Source organism: Taudactylus pleione, unplaced genomic scaffold (assembly GCF_031769625.1).
Source record: "Taudactylus pleione unplaced genomic scaffold, aTauple2 ptg000195l, whole genome shotgun sequence".
Lineage (NCBI taxonomy): Eukaryota > Metazoa > Chordata > Amphibia > Anura > Myobatrachidae > Taudactylus > Taudactylus pleione.
In genome coordinates, this window is record NW_028284597.1 from 4,171,670 (window position 1) to 4,187,550 (window position 15,881).

At 46.9% G+C, this 15,881-nt stretch overlaps 1 protein-coding gene across 7 annotated transcripts in view; it reads left to right on the forward strand.

Moving 5' to 3' along the window:
* The window catches only part of WWOX (WW domain containing oxidoreductase), a 1,100,068-nt gene that overhangs the window by 17,130 nt on the left and 1,067,057 nt on the right, over positions 1-15,881 (forward strand). For all 7 annotated transcript variants that reach the window (XM_088476819.1, XM_088476820.1, XM_088476817.1 and 4 more), the window contains exons 2-5: positions 517-633; positions 9,126-9,190; positions 9,472-9,529; positions 10,797-10,975. In XM_088476819.1, the coding sequence (XP_088332945.1) occupies positions 527-633; positions 9,126-9,190; positions 9,472-9,529; positions 10,797-10,975 (409 nt within the window). In that variant the 5' untranslated portion in view covers positions 517-526. The remainder of the gene's footprint in view (positions 1-516; positions 634-9,125; positions 9,191-9,471; positions 9,530-10,796; positions 10,976-15,881) is intronic.

The following is a 15,881-nucleotide window of genomic DNA, read 5'->3' on the forward strand; positions in this document are numbered from 1 at the left end:
GCCCTGCTCGCAAGAGCTTACTTTCTAATAGTGCATAGGTTAGAATGATTAGTGATGGAAAGCCTGGCTTTCTATTTTATTTCTTTACTGTACTTTGCTGCACAGTTTTAGAGGACATTAAAGTGCACACTAAATGCTCAAATTCCCAGAGAATAAAATACAGAAAAATATTATATTTGTGCCATTTTCTCCATCAACCTACAGTATAGTGCAAATGCAGTATTCCATGTGTAAAATAAACTTGTGCATTTAAAAAAAGGAGCCACGTGTTTGTCGGATGTAGATGAGTAGACTCATAAGATGTGTCAGCAATGAACAGGTTAATAGTTTCTGACATGCCACATGAGCCTGTACATACACACGGAGCTCCCTGCACATGGTCTGTGTTTGCTGGCACTAACCAATCAGATCATTCCTTTCTCTTTCCTTTCCTGGAGCTCTAGTGACCTCTTGTGGCCAAATTGCAGTGCACGAACTGATTTACATTATTAATCAATAATGACATTACATTTGCAGCCGCAGTGCCATGGCAGCCCTGAAGTACGCAGGCCTGGATGATACAGATAGTGAGGACGAGCTGCCGCCCGGCTGGGAAGAGAGGAGCACAAAGGATGGCTGGGTGTACTATGCCAAGTAAGAGGGTACTGCCTGTGTTGGGGAGTGTATGTAACAGGGCTAGGTCAGCTGAGTGTTTAAAACATCCCATGTTGTGAAATTCAGGATGTCTGCCTTACAGAGTAATATGTCACTGTATTACATATGGCCGCATTGTATACCTCTAAGTACTTTTACATTTTGTGGCGTCCATTATAGTCTAGAAAAAAGTTTCAAACTCATCAGGTCTATCAACTTTTCATGTAATATTTTAGAATTTAGAGATAAACCATGTTTCACTTTAAATTGTTGTTTGAACACTTATATTATATATATATATATATATATATATATATATAAATAATGCATAGCCTATGAAACATTACTGTTCACCTTTATGCCAAACACTATGCTCTGCACGGAATGCAAGTTTGAGCAGGAATTCACGTAGTTGCTGAACACTTAATGCACAGGGTAGATAGTTTGGACTCTAGTCCTGGGCAATTGACTGATAGTTAAACATTAGGTTTTATTACACATCTTGTTAGTGCTAAAAGCTAGATAACTAATGTACTGCACTTTGGTTTGCCCCATTGATAGAGGAGTCTACATCACATCCCTCTGGGGGCCTATCCATTAGGCGGCCTGAAAAACTGTACGTCTAGTGTTCAGTCCTTTAGGTCGCCGGGTGCATTATTCAGTGCAGGAGACTGACCTCCTATCTGAGAACATGCCAAACCTGACGATCGTCGTCAGGTTGACGGGCATGTTCCACAGATAGTCGGCGTCGGCAAGGACCCAGCGTGCACACGCATCGCTGGTTCTTGCCAGCTATTCATTAAGCCGGCCATACACTGTGCGATTTTCAGTTGGTAAGATGTGTGGTACGATTGCCCTTGAAATTCTTTCCTTGAAATTCTATCTACGATGTGTACAAATGGTGTACGATTGGACATACGATCATACTATCCGATGCGTTGTTTCCGAATTCAAATTGTTGACAATGCATCGTTTATTGCTAAACACCTCACGATAAATGTTTTGGAATTTGAATAGGGGAGGGCTTAGCTAGGGGAGGGCTTAGCTATAAAAGGCAGCATCCATTTTAGATCTGTGCACACTCTGCTCAGTGACTAGTGAGGCTTGGTTTTATACCCTGCTGAACGCTGTACTTTGCTAGTGTGTATTGCTTTGTGTTAAGGCTTGCCTTTTACAAAGTGTGTTTATTCTGCTTTCTGATGGATCCCTATTGCCATAAGCTTCTGCTAGCCTATGGCTATCTGAGGCTGACAGGTGTAGGACCTGAGGAGAGGAGGATAATGCAATCCTGCTGGACCAAGGAGTGGCTGACGAGGAGTTAGAGTCGCTCCCATACGCCCCTGCTGATGGAGATTAGGGAGAAGAACCCTGACCATTATTGCAACTACCTGCACATGGATGACGCCACATCCCAGGAGTTGCTGCGTCTGTTGACCCCCTATATCCAGAGACAGGACACCAGCATGAGGATGGCCATTCCGGCTGAGGAGAGGTTGGTGGCTACCCTGAGGTACCTGGCTACAGGACGGTCTTTTGAAGACCTGAAGTTCGGGACCCTCATTTCAGCCCAGGCGTTGGGGCGCATCTTCCCGGACACCTGTGTCCTGAAGTTCCAGTACTTCAACGTGATTAAAAACACAACAATGTATTCTTGTGTAAAAAAAATTTTTTAATTCTTTTTAAACTCATATGTAACAACCAACATGGCTGTATGTAACGGAGTGTAACCAATGTTACTGTTTTTTGGGGGGTACAACAAAACCAACATGGTCTTTATATTAGCCAAACTAGTATTTCTTCTTCGGGTTCCATAGGGTCCACAGAAATTACCTTGGGATGTTGCTGGAGTGATCCAGGCATCTAACAGTCAACAAGTTTTAGCTCCCAGGATGCACTGGGTCCTCCTCCATACATACCCCGCCCCTGGCTACAGGAAGTCAGTTTTTTGCTGTTTGGTGCAGGAGCAGTCCCCAAACAAGTTTTTTTTTTTTTTTTTCTCTGAGTGGCAGCGCGTGGCTGACGGAGGGGAGACCTGAAGACGCTCGTGCCAACGCTCCGTCTTTCCCCGCCGGGCCGCAACTCTAGCGTCCGGCTAGTACTTTCGGCCTGCCTAACCAGCCCGGGACTGCAACCGGAAAACATCGGGGACGGCAGGTAAGGGGTTCCCTGCGGCCGCTGACTGGGCAGGACCGGGTCTGGCAGTCCGTGCCTCTGGCGGTAGGAGTCCCGCCGGAGGACGCTGTTGTGCAGAGATATGTGGAAACTGTCTCCGGCAGTAGACTACCGGGACATGAGGGATCCCGACGGCCAGGGGCTTAATGGCGGCCTGGATACTGGTTCAGTCGTAAGACTTCCCGCCTCCTGGTTGCTCCTCCCAGCCTCACTCTTTTTGAGTCGGCCAGAGACCACTCTCGGTGCTCTCGGTGGCTAGGTTCTCAGGAGGCTGGCTCAGTCTCTACGGTGTTCAGGTTATACAGAACTCCAATATACTACCAGGCCTGTGCTGGTGTCATGGGAATACATACGAATTACCACCGGACACAAGTCCGGCGGTTCAAATCCCGACAGCGGCAGGCCTACACGGCTGAAAATCCCGATCGTCCCCAGGTAAGTATCAGCTAACCTAACCTAACCCCCCCTAACCCTAACTCTCCTTAGGGGTGCCTAACCCTCACCTTCCCCCCAGTGCCTAAACCTAACCCCCCCTTCTCCGCCGCCTAAACCCAAGACCCTGGGGGGTGCCTAACCCTAAGTCCCCCCGGGGGTGCCTAACACTCCCTCCCCCTAGCCTGACCCTAACCTCCCGGTGGGATGCCTAACCCTAAGTCCCCCCCCGGGAGCCCTAAACCTAGCCCCCCCCCCCCCCCCCCCACGGCTGTCCGCAATTGTGCCTAGCATCAATGTGATCAGGATGCCGGGCGACAGTCTCCTGGCGTCGGTAAAATGACAGGCATCTAGAATTAGACGCCTGTCATTTAACCCTCGCTGGGATAAAGCAGGTAGGAAGCCTGCTGTCGGGCTTACGTCCGCCAGCTTCCCGATTGCATACCGGTGTCATGTATCGCTATATGGTAGTGGCTAAAAGAGCTTGGTGCATATGGTTATAATATATATATATATATATATATATATATATATATATATATCAAACTATGTATTTATATGCATGACATGTGACTCTTTTGAAATCTGCTGTGTGTTGTGCTGCCTTTATCTGAATAACTGTCAGTCATAATCTATCACTGGTGTTTCCCCTCATTTAACCCTCTCTGGGGCATGTGTGTATATTGGGTGTGAAACATTGTCACATTTGTACTCAGACTTTCCATATCAATAGAGATATTAGTATGTCCAAAGAAACTGAAAGTCAGGTGACTGAGGCTCCTGTGCTGGAGTCATGTATGGCCTGTAAAGCGGGGTTGTCCCCACAGGATTTCATACAGGATGGGTTATGTGGCCGCTTTGTCAAGGAGTCTCCACATCAGACAAATTTACTAGCTTCTGGGCAGGAACCCCCCTGGGCTTCCTTTTCCCAGATTATGGCACAGGTTGCAGAGAGATTCTCAGCCCCTGGGCCAGCTGCAATGATGGGGCCCTCTCAGCATTTGCAACCTGCTATGTTTTTCCCCCCGATGCATCCGTCTTGGTTGGACATGTATGCTAATTCAAGTCAGAATGAGACTTCGTCATTAGCAGCTTTTCAGCAGCCTAAACAGACGATTAGGCTGGTACAGCCAAAGTCCAGAAGGAGGTCGGCTTCACACACCATTCACCCTTCAGATTCTGGTACATCATCTGACAACGGGGGGATACACAGGGTTCTTCTAAGGAATCACCCTCAGACGAGGAAGACCGTTTTCCAGCTGCAGATGTCCCTTATCTAATTAGGGCAGTCAAGGCTGTGCTAAACATTGACGAGGAGGAGCCAGTGCAAAGAAAGGCTCCAGGGTTTAAACGCCAGAGGGTTATAAAACCTGAGTTTCCCAAGTCTGAGCACCTTTCGGATCTCATGGGGGAAGCATGGAAATTGCCCGATAATAAGTTCCATATTACAATGGAGGTGGAAGCCTTATACCCCTTTCCAATGGATCAATTCACCAAATGGGAGGTTCCTTCTGTCAGTGGACGCACATGTGGCACTCTTAACTAGATGTGCCACATTGCCTATACATTCTGCTTCCTCGCTTAATTGTCCCACAGATAGGAAACTTGAAACCTGTCTTAAAGCAATATTTTCTCTATCGGGTGCGGTTAGCCGACCGGCCATGGCTACAGCTTGGGTCTGTAAGGCCATTGAGGAATGGATGAAGACACTGGAAATTTATCTTCCAGAAGCTTCCAGGGAACAGCTGACAACCATCTCTTATGTTAAGGAAGCAGCGTCCTACTCGGGAGAGGCAGCTTTAGATGCGGGGATATTATCGTCCAAAGCATTAGCGGTTTCAGTGGTGGCCCGGAGAGCCAGCTCTGGCTGAGGAATTGGAAGGCAGATACAGGGTCCAAGAGAGCTCTGGAATCCCTTCCGTTCTCAGGGGTATTTTGTTTGGCACAGAGTTGGACAAGATCGTGGCTACAGTGGCAGCCTCTAAAACGGCTGGTCTACCTTTGGTATCCACTGTTAAACCTAAGCGGTCAGTCTTTTGGCCGCAAGGAAAAGCAAGAGGTCAGTCTTCAACCAGCACCAATGCTTATAGGAAGCCACAGTCTAGGAAGTCCTGGCCAAACAGACGTCTGGCTGTCAGGTCAGACGTCAAGCCTGCAGCTTGATGGGATGGGGATCCCAGTGTGGGAGCCCGACTTCTTCAGTATTCAGACGTCTGGCATCTTACAACAAGGGATGCCTGGGTTCGGAAGGTGGTCTCCTAGAGGTACGCCCTTACGTTCTGGAGAAGTCCCCCACAAAGGTTTTTCAGCACAACTCCAGCAGCGGGTTCTGCGAAAGCCTTGGCTCTACAGCAGGCTATACACTCCCTGCTGATATTGAGGGTTATAATCCCGGTTCCTGTGAATCAACGCGGAAAGGGATATTGCTCCAACCTCTTTTTGAGTCAGAAACCCAACGGGTGTCACAGGCCTATTCTAAACCTAAAAGGTCTCAACACGTTTATAAGGGTGCCCAGGTTTTGCATGGAAACTCTGCGGTCGATTGTGTTGGCCATGGAACCAGGGGATTTCATGGTATCCTTGGATATTCAAGATGCATACCTTCATGTGCCAATTGCACAATTCCACCAGCAATTCCTGCGGTTTGCTGTCTTACAGGAGCATTTCCAATTTCAGGCACTGCCTTTTGGATTATCAACGGCCCCTCTGGTGTTTACCAAAGTCATGGCGGTAATAACGGCTTGCCTCAGGTGTCAGGGAATCAGGATTCTGCCGTATCTGGATGACCTGCTGATATTGGCTCAGTCATCAAGAGTTGCAGCGTCATCTCAGACTGACAGTACCGTGTCCACATAGACATGGGTGGATTGTAAATTGGAAAAAGTCATCGCTTCTTCCAGTACAGCAGATGGTACATCTAGGGGCAAGGTTGGATTCTCTGGCACAAAGGATTTATCTGCCAGAAGACAAGATTGCGGCTCTTCAGATGAAGATACGCAAGCTTCTTCTCAGCCGATCAGTATCAATCCATGCAGCAATGCAAGTCCTAGGTTCCATGGTGTCGACTTTAGACATGGTGGAGTACGCCCAGTTCCACTCCAGACCACTGCAGAGGTTAATCCTTTCTCAGTGGAGAGGGAAGTACCACCTAATAAAAGCACAGACAATAAGTCTCTCGCCAGAACTGTGACTGTCCCTGTCTTGGTGGTTGCAGACGGGTCATCTCAACAAAGGTCGCCCATTCTGCATTCCGGATTGAGTTCTCCTCACAGCCAATGCCAGCCTCCGAGGATGGGGTGCAGTGACAGGTCGTCACACTTTTCAGGAAAAGTGGACGGCAAGAGAAAGTCTTCTGTCTATAAATGTCCTGGAACTAAGGTATTCAGAGCGCTTGTTCAGGCTCAGGAAATATTAAAGGGCAGGCCTGTCCAGGTACAATCGGACAACGCCACCGCAGTAGCCTACCTAAACCATCAGGGAGGCACGCAGCGCCAGCCTGCCATGTCTGAAGTGTCAAACATTCTGGTCTGGGCAGAGTGTCACCTCCCGGCAATATCGGCAGTGTTCATACCAGGAGTCCTAAATTGGGAAGCGAACTTCCTAAGTCGGCAAGATATACATGCCGGAGAATGCGCTTTTCATACTCCGGTATTTCAGAACCTAGTGGACAGATGGGGGTCTTCCAGATGTAGACCTCATGGCCTCAAGGCACAACCACAGGGTTCCCAGGTACAGGTCCAGGACCAGGGAACCTGCGGCCAAATATGTGGATGCTCTGGCAGTAAGGTGGAATTTCAGACTGGCGTATATCTGTTTTCCTCAGTTTTCCCTTCTTCCCAGGGTCATCAGGAAGGTCCAGCAGGAAAGCAGTACAGTAATACTGGTAGCGCCATTGGTTCACCGACCTGCAGTCTCTTCATAGACACTCCATGGCCTCCTCCTCCTCCTCCAAGGCAGGACCTGTTAATACAGGGTCCCTGCCTGTATTCGGACCTTCCTCGGCTGTCTTTGAGGCCTCCGTCTTAAAGGCAAAAGGTTTTTCCGATTCTGTAATACAGACAATGTTGGGCGCACAGAAAACTTCCTCTGCCCCCAGTTATTAAAGAATTTGGCACTAATTTTTTCAGTGGTGTGAACTAAGGAAGTATGATCCTAAGGTGTTTAGGGTCTCGCGAGTACTTTCTTTTCTTAAAGCCGGGTTGGACAGAGGTCTCCGACTGGCTACTCTGAGGGTGCAAGCCTCGGCACTGTCGGTTTGGTTTCAGAGAAGGGTTGCCACCTTGTCTGATGTAAGAATATTTTTTCAGTGTGTTCTGAGGATTCAGCCTCAATTTGTTCCCCCGGTGGCCCCGTGGGATTTGACATTGGTACTCAGGGCTTTACAGGCTCCTCCATTTGAACCCATGAAAATCAGTAGACCTGAAGTGGTTGACAGCAAAGACAGTTTTTTTTTTTTTTTTTTCTAGATCTCGCTTCAGCCCGCAGGGTCTCTGATTTAGCAGCCTTATCTTTCCGCTCTCCTTTTTTAATATTTCATCAGTATAGAGCTGTTCTTCGTACCAGAGCCGGCTACCTTCCTAAGGTGGTATCTCGGTTTCATATGAATGAAGAAATTGTGGTTCCGGCTTTGCAAGCTTCTGGCCTTTTGGCTGGTGAAGCATCATTGGATGTTGTGCGGGCTCTACATATCTATGTAGGCCGCACTAGCTCCATTAGAAAGACACAGGACCTCATTCAGAGGCGCTCGCAAAATGCGAGCACTCTCTCTGAATGAGGGCGGCCGCATCTAAAAAATGATCCGGCCTCCTGGCCACTTGCCAGCTTTAACGAGCGGCCAGGATGGTGGTCGCGATGGTCAAGACCATCGCGACCCTTGTGGGTAGGGTCTCGTCTGCCCGCAAGCCCCAGTGAGCTTTCAGCACTATTAGAGCCGGAAGCTCACCACTGACATCACGAGTGATGTCAGTGGGGCCGCCCCCAAACGGCAGGCATTCCATCGGGAACGCCTCTGTTTGTGTAGCCACATCCCCCCCCCCCGTCCCGCCTACAAAATGGGGAGAGCTGTCGATCACCATCCTTGGGCGAGAGAATTTCTCTCTCGCTCCGGGGCTTGCGCACGTGCAGTGCGGCCGCTGCGCGTGCGCAGGGCCCGACATCGACCCGCTTGCGAGAGGGTCTGAATGAGACCCTGATTCTTTATTTGTGTTGTATGGCTGTCATAAGCGAGGCTGGCCACCTAATAAACAGACTTTGGCCAGATGGTTGCGTATGATACTTTCTCTAGCTTACACACACAAGCTGATCTTGTTGTTCCGGACATGGTTACAGCACGTTCTACGAGATCTGTGGGCGGTGTGACTGGTGCCTCTGCTGAACAGATTTGCAAGCCAGCCATGTGGTCTTCCGTCCACACCTTTTGTCAAATTTTATGATTTTATAAATTGAAAATGACCGTAATATTACAGATGTGTCCTCTTACAAACGTGCGCACACATCACGCCATGCGATTACCCGGAGCAGCATACGCTACGGTACGCTATGGCACGCACTGCGATTGCACCATGCAATTTTATGGAGTCGTGGGCCTGCAAAAACCCATCATCATGTTAGTTGGTAGCATTCTGTCACTGGAGCAAGTGAAGCACAACTCAGGGGGTTGCACTGGATTTAGGTGGAATGCTGTGTAGGGAGTTGTGCTTATACTCTTGTCCATCCATGTTTCAGTAATACCAAAGATATTAATGTTCCTTGAATGACCTCCTAACACCTAACGATTTGCTTGGGATCTGGTTCTGTATTGTATATTAATTTTGTAAAGTGCTGTAAAACCCTCACTGCTCTATGAATTATGTGCCGATAAAGTAACAATTGTACATTTCATTTAATAGCCACTTAGATGAAAAAACCCAGTGGGAACACCCGAAAACTGGGAAGCGGAAGAGAATTGCGGGAGGTAGGTATTGAGTTCAGTCTCTGCTCGCTCTGATTAATCCTGTATGCTTTACATGTTGGTAAAATATAGGCAAGCTATTTCCTGCATGAGCTAATCTATGCATTATTAGCTGTGGGTGGTAGATATTCATTGTAATAGCATTATTTTTATTATAAAGCTCCATTACATGCATTATCTGCCCCTCTGTTCCTGGTCCGAGCTTCCCAGGTGTCAGCATGGGAACGGTCCGTCTCTCCAGTAATGACTGTAAGGCCTAATACACGTATCTACTTATCTCACAGATCTTCCATATGGCTGGGAGCAAGAAACTGATGAAAATGGACAGATCTATTTTGTCGAGTAAGTGTGGTATACATGTAACTATGGATATATCTCTGGACTATGTTTAATAGTTATAGAGTAATTACTGTAAGAGGCAAGCGCACGGCACTAATTCCATAATGGATGTTGTAGTGCGGAGTTTCATAAAGCAGGTAAATGAAAACACTTAGGGGTCTATTTACTAAGCAGTGTTAGGAGACAGAGTGAAAAGTGATAAGAAAGTGATAAGGTACCAGCCAATCGGCTCCCAACTGTCATTTTTCAAACACAGCCTGTGAGATGACAGTTGGGAGCTGATTGGCTGGCACCTTATCACTTTCTTATCACTTTTCACTCTGTCTCCTAACACTGGTTAGTAAATAGACCCCTTATTAATTTATTACACATTAATTTCCCACATATGTATGAATAAACAGATTTCACTTTATGCTGACTGGACATTAGCTTACTGTGCGGGTTCACATCCCTCCACATCCAGCAAAGCGAAGCTGTGGATAAAAACACCTTGGACCTTCTGAATGACTAATCTTCTGACTAGTGGGTCACGTATGATTGTGTACACCGTCTTTCATGCACAGGAGATACAGCAAATCCTCCTAACCAGAAGGAAAAACAATTCATATACTTGGTAATATATGCAGTGGAGAAAGGTGGTGCCAGATCAAATACAAATGTAGTTTTGTTCTGCGATCTGCTCTCCTGCCGAGGTTGGACTTTTTCAAACGAACATTAAAGTGATGCCCCTCCCTGTCGTAGGAGTAGGAGGTTCACAGGGGCGGGGCATCGACAACTACGTTTTATCCTAAATAAGAATAGAGATTGCAGGGATGAGGGGCAGCACTGGATTCTTGGAGCTTCTGGGTGATCCGCTGTACCAGGGTTACACAAGACTAATGGTAAGTAAAGGTCTCTCCTGCGGTAGTGGGATCCCATCCCGCAAGGTGGAAAAGGGCACTGCCAGGCATAATCCATGCCAACTCCTAGGCATTGTGCCCTGGGCGGCGTCACCCGTCACGTACCTCTGATTTCAGCCCAATTCTTCTGTACAGATTTATATATCTTTTATTTTTTTAATAATTCCCAAAAATGCAAAAGTATTTATTCGTACATGCTCTCAAAACAAAATCCTATGTGTCCTGAAAAAAAATAAAAAAGGATTAAAAAAAATTCACTTGGGTGGACAGAGTAAAACAAAGTTGTGTTCGTTTGATTTGAGAAATCCAAAAATGGGAAATTCGGTCTGGCATAAAGTGGGGTAGTTAATTGTTTTGCTTTTCCTCCACAGCCACTTGAATAAGAGAACTACTTACCTGGATCCAAGACTTGCTTTTACTGTTGAAGATCAACCTGCAAAGATAAACGCTAGACAAAAGTATGACGGCAACACCACGGCCATGGACACCCTCCAGGGCTGTGATCTGTCGGGGAAGGTGGTGATCGTTACAGGAGCGAACACTGGAATTGGTAAGTCCACAGGGAGATCTTTCTTCCAATCCAAGCAATATAACACAAAGAACATTGCAAAGAACACTAACTGTTTTTTTAACAGAGAACTACACTAAAGTACAACCCTCAAAATAGGAAATGTCAGTATCGTGGTTTTTGTATATGAAGATAAGGAAATGTAAGTAATATAAATGTGTAAAGAGGACCTTTACTGCCTCTTCTGGTCAGTCTTCATTACTGAAGTCGTCATATTGTCCTGATTTCCTATTAGGCTCCTTTTATTTAAGTGTTACTGGTGACCGCTTGGCCTCAAAATTCATAAGCCCATGATTCTGAAGGCCACGGAACCCACATCCGTATTTAACTAGTACTTTTGGTTCTTGCTCTGCACAAAACTTCGTAAGCAAGGATGGATTTCCTCAACAGGATGCTATCTATTACTCTTGCTCACATAATGTATTATACTGATGAAATCATTGGGGCTAGCTGTGGGCTTACCGTGGGCAGTAATTGCATAACTCCGGTACTTAACCCGGGGTCTATTTGCCGGCTAACTGCGGGCAATAAATAAATAGCTCCGGGCACTTACCACGGGAGCTATATCTGTGCGCAAAGGTTTTGGTTAATTAAATCTGGCCCATAGTGTGTTACTGTAGGTACTTATGCTGGGTACACAATAGAAGATTTTGCTCAACGATACGAACGATCTAGCTCGATTCAGTCCGACCAAAACTATCTTCAGAAACGGCCAAAATACACCGTACACACTACCCAATAATCGTTTCCAGATCATCCCGTCTCTGTAATTAATGTTAATTAATTAGCACACTTCAGGCCGAGGTCCATACATACTGCACCTTCTGAATTACATCAAAGCAACGGGACCCACACACACTACATCGGGAGCTGATCTGATGGGTTTTAGACCAACCGGTCCGGCCCTGGTGCTGCGTACACAATTATCAGCCGAGAATCACCATAGTGTATACCCAGGTTCTTTCAGAATTTTGCCTCTGAATTTGCGTATAGTATACTATGTACTTACTATAAGTTTTTTTTGTTGCAAAGGAATTGGTTTAAAGTCACAATTTAAGGCGCATATTTTAAATAAGGTTGCAGGTCTCAAAGTCTGTGGTGCACTAAACGGGGCTCTTTGATGTGTTATAAAGATGCAGCGTTTGGATGTATGCGTGTGAATTATGTATCCTTGGATGGAGTCACAGATTCCTGAAGCCTTTACTATACTTTACACGCTAGGAGTGAGCGGATTCGGTTCTGGTTCCGTTCGGATTTAAAAAACGTATCTTATTGGCTATCAGCTGTCACGAGTTTTGGATAGCCAATAAGATTCGGTTTTTAAATCCGAACCGAATCCGCTCACCCACGCAGAACTGGTTTTCCTAACTTTCAAGATGGAGGCCATTGACTGAGGGCCTGATTCAGAGATGTACACAATCCTGATGGTTTACGCACGTCTCCGATATTTTGCGATCTCGCTTGCGGATCCCCCTAAGCTGCAGCATAATTGACATGCTGCGACGTTTAGGGGGCGTGGCCGGCCAGCGTGCATGTCTCCCCCGCTTTCCGCGGGAGGGGACGAGGCCTGGGTCTGCATTGGTGGACGCATATTTCCTGGCCTCGGGGGCTGACAGGAACCAGCAGGTGAGTAAGTTTCAGCTTACACAGCCTGGCTGAAGGAGGAACCATCACGAGATGGTCGCCATGGTGATATATGAGGCAGTGTCTGCGGGTGCTGATCGCAGATGCAACAAGGAGGTGTCTATTTCCTACAGACCACTCCTGCTGCATTTGAGTTAGAAGCTATTGCACTTCCTTGTGGCTGCACAATACCATTCATCTCTGGATCAAGCCCTGAATCACTGAGTTTGAAATGTAATCTACTGTATGATCAATGCTTTTAGGTTTCACAACTTGTCCTATGCATTTAAAGTACCATTAGAGTGGTCATCTTAAGGAGCAGAGCCCTCCTGATTTATAGGGATATCTAGTATACTGTAGTACAGTTCCAGTTATCGACTAGCAAGTGCCTCTGTGTGCGATGGGCTTAGTTTGATACCCAGCACCATGAGCTCTGTGTGGTTTTGCTGGTTGTTAATAACTAGTAGTATGCTGGGTTGTTGGAGGGTTCGGTCCTAGCACCAGGCTTCCTCACAGGTACATAGAACCGATCAATCATCTGGGGCAATTTGTAGCTGCTGCAGCACCTCTTTTCCTTTCCGGTTGCTTTCTTACAGATTACTAACTGGGCTCAACGCAAGACAGCTGAGGGTGCCATAAAATGTGAGCTTAGTAGGTCACAGTAGTAACAAGCAGGATCTTTAATTGTGTTTATTGGTTCATGTTCTTTAAGTGCATACAATGATGTAGTACAGTGACAGCTTACATGGGCTACTAACAATTCTACATTCAACCCAGGGTTCAACGCATATAGTAAGTGACTAATTATATTGCCTCACACTGCCCTAATGTGGTCATAGACTCACCATAGTGCCATCACAGACTCTTCCCCTAGAGGACTCGCACTTCCTCCTCCGGTGTCCTGACTCGGGTGTCACCGGTGCTGCCGAGCGCTGCCATTGCTGTAAGCTATGTTGCAGAGTTTTTAGTGCAGTGGGCATCCTACTTTTTGTGGGTTTTTTCCCAGCTTGGACCGGAAATATCAGTGTACCATTTTTCTTACAGCCAAAGTGAGGTGGATTCCAATTGATTGTATGGCACATCTGACAATAGAGAGACCCCAAAAGAAGATTTTTTAGGTAGTTTATATATATATATATTATATATATATATATATATTTACAGTCTGAGCTATACTCACCATGTGTCCTTGTAATACTACCATATAGAGGACCAGTCATGAGCTGCAGCTTATGATTGGTCCTCCCACTCACTGATCTACTAGTACTGTATTACTGTTGCATATACTGCTGTGGTTTATCTATAATAGATGCCGGGTGGGTGGTGCGCTCAGGTTTCTGTGTCCATGGGGGCCAACACTGCACACCCTGCAGCCATTTTGCTTACTGACCCCTGCCCGTGCCTAGGATGATATCCCATTGATATATTTGTAAACATGACGCTATATATTTGAAGTGATTACCAGAAGTTAGGCGCAAAGACCCTACTTCTGAAGATAATACTGGATTATTGAGCCGATGCAGAAGAACCTGGTGCAGAGTCTTTGGGACGTACTGTTCATGAGCTGTTGACATTTGTCTTTTCAGGGGTAGTGGGCACCCAGACATCTGCACATGGGCCATCTCCAGTCTTAAAACGCCTCTGATAAATGCAAAGCCCCATTGAAAACATCTGCATGTTGCAGCTGCTGGGACTCTTGGAAAGGGAAGGAGGCACTGATGCATGTATAGTATACAGTATTTTCCTAGGAGGTACTTAAGCTTTAAAGCAGGGATGGGGAACCTCAGGCCCGGGGGGCCGTATAAGGCCCACGGAATCATTTGGTCTGGCCCTCAGAGCTTTTTTCTGTTGGCCTCATCTTGTTAGCAGGGTGCCTGGAATGGCACCCTGCAGTCAGAATCTATGCAGCAGTGCCGCCTGGGGCGTCCTTAGGACACTTCAGGCGGTCACACTGCTGCCCTTACAGCTCCCCAGAGCATTCTCAGGATGCTCCGGCCATGGCTGTAAGCCCCGCCCTTATGTGATGTCACACGGAGGGGCGTGGCCTGGATTGGGCTCGCAAACAATGTTATATATATCAAAATGGCCCTTGGCAGAAAAAAGGTTCCCCACCCCTGCTTTAAAGAGATGAAGTGTGAGGAACAGAATCTGTACTGGAAAAAAAAAGTGTTCCAGCACACTGCAATAGACCAGATATATTAATGTATATTCTATTATAATGTGGCATAACATTTACGTGGCCCGGATGGCTTAAACATATCTTTGCAAATATATGCAACAAAGATCTCTGGATTTCTGTTATCAAGTAGTATTCAAATCCTGTTGCTGGTCTCTTGCAGTGTGCTGTGGGAGCATTTTTATTTTCTAGTCTAGAATTAACCCCTCCCTTGCATGCCCCTGTGACAGTCCATTAAGTTGATGTGAGCAGCCACTGTTTTATATTACTGAGTCTGAATCTGTGTAAGAAGAGCTGCGATACGAGCGGCTGCAGCTTTTCCTCACGGCGAGTCCCGTTGCGCTTCATCTGCGACTTAGTAGGTCTTTAAAACAAATTCCTGTGCAGGTAAAGTCGCAGCCCAGCATCTCTAGCACACTGAGAGCGGCTTTTTGCTGCATCTGCGATGCGAATAATAAGCAAAATGTAAAGGACTTTACGGTACAATTATCCTGTCTGCCATGCCGGCCATGTCACTGTGTACGGTGTATAGTTACAAGGTGTAGACACATCTGTATGTACTGTAGATTTTATTATGTAGCAGGTTAGAGGGCACAACAAATACCACTATCACACCCAGATCCCCATCAAAAGCAATGTGTCATAATAGTGATTAGAAGTTTGGTTAATTTACATCCGCACGGGATACTGTCGGTCGAAATCCCGGCGCTGGAGTCCCAACCTGCGGCCAGAACACCGGCGCCGGAATCCCGACATCAGTTGAGATACCAAAGCCCAGAATCCTGATAGCCGGTGCCCCCAACGTAAGTATGGCAGGCCAGGTTAGGTTTTAGCTTGGGTGGGAGGGGTAGGTTTAGGCACCATTCTGGGGGGGGGGGGGTTAGGATTAAGCTACTGGGAGGGGCTGTTTAAGGTTAGGCTGCGGACAGAGGGGGTTAGGTTTAGGCACCACTGGGGAAGGGGGGGTTTAAGTTTAGGCACTGGGGGGTGGGGATTAGGTTTAGGCACTAACAGGGAGGGTTAGGGTGTGGGGGGGTGGTTAGGATGCAGGGAAGGAGGGTTAGGGGGTGAATGGGGGAGAGTTAAAAT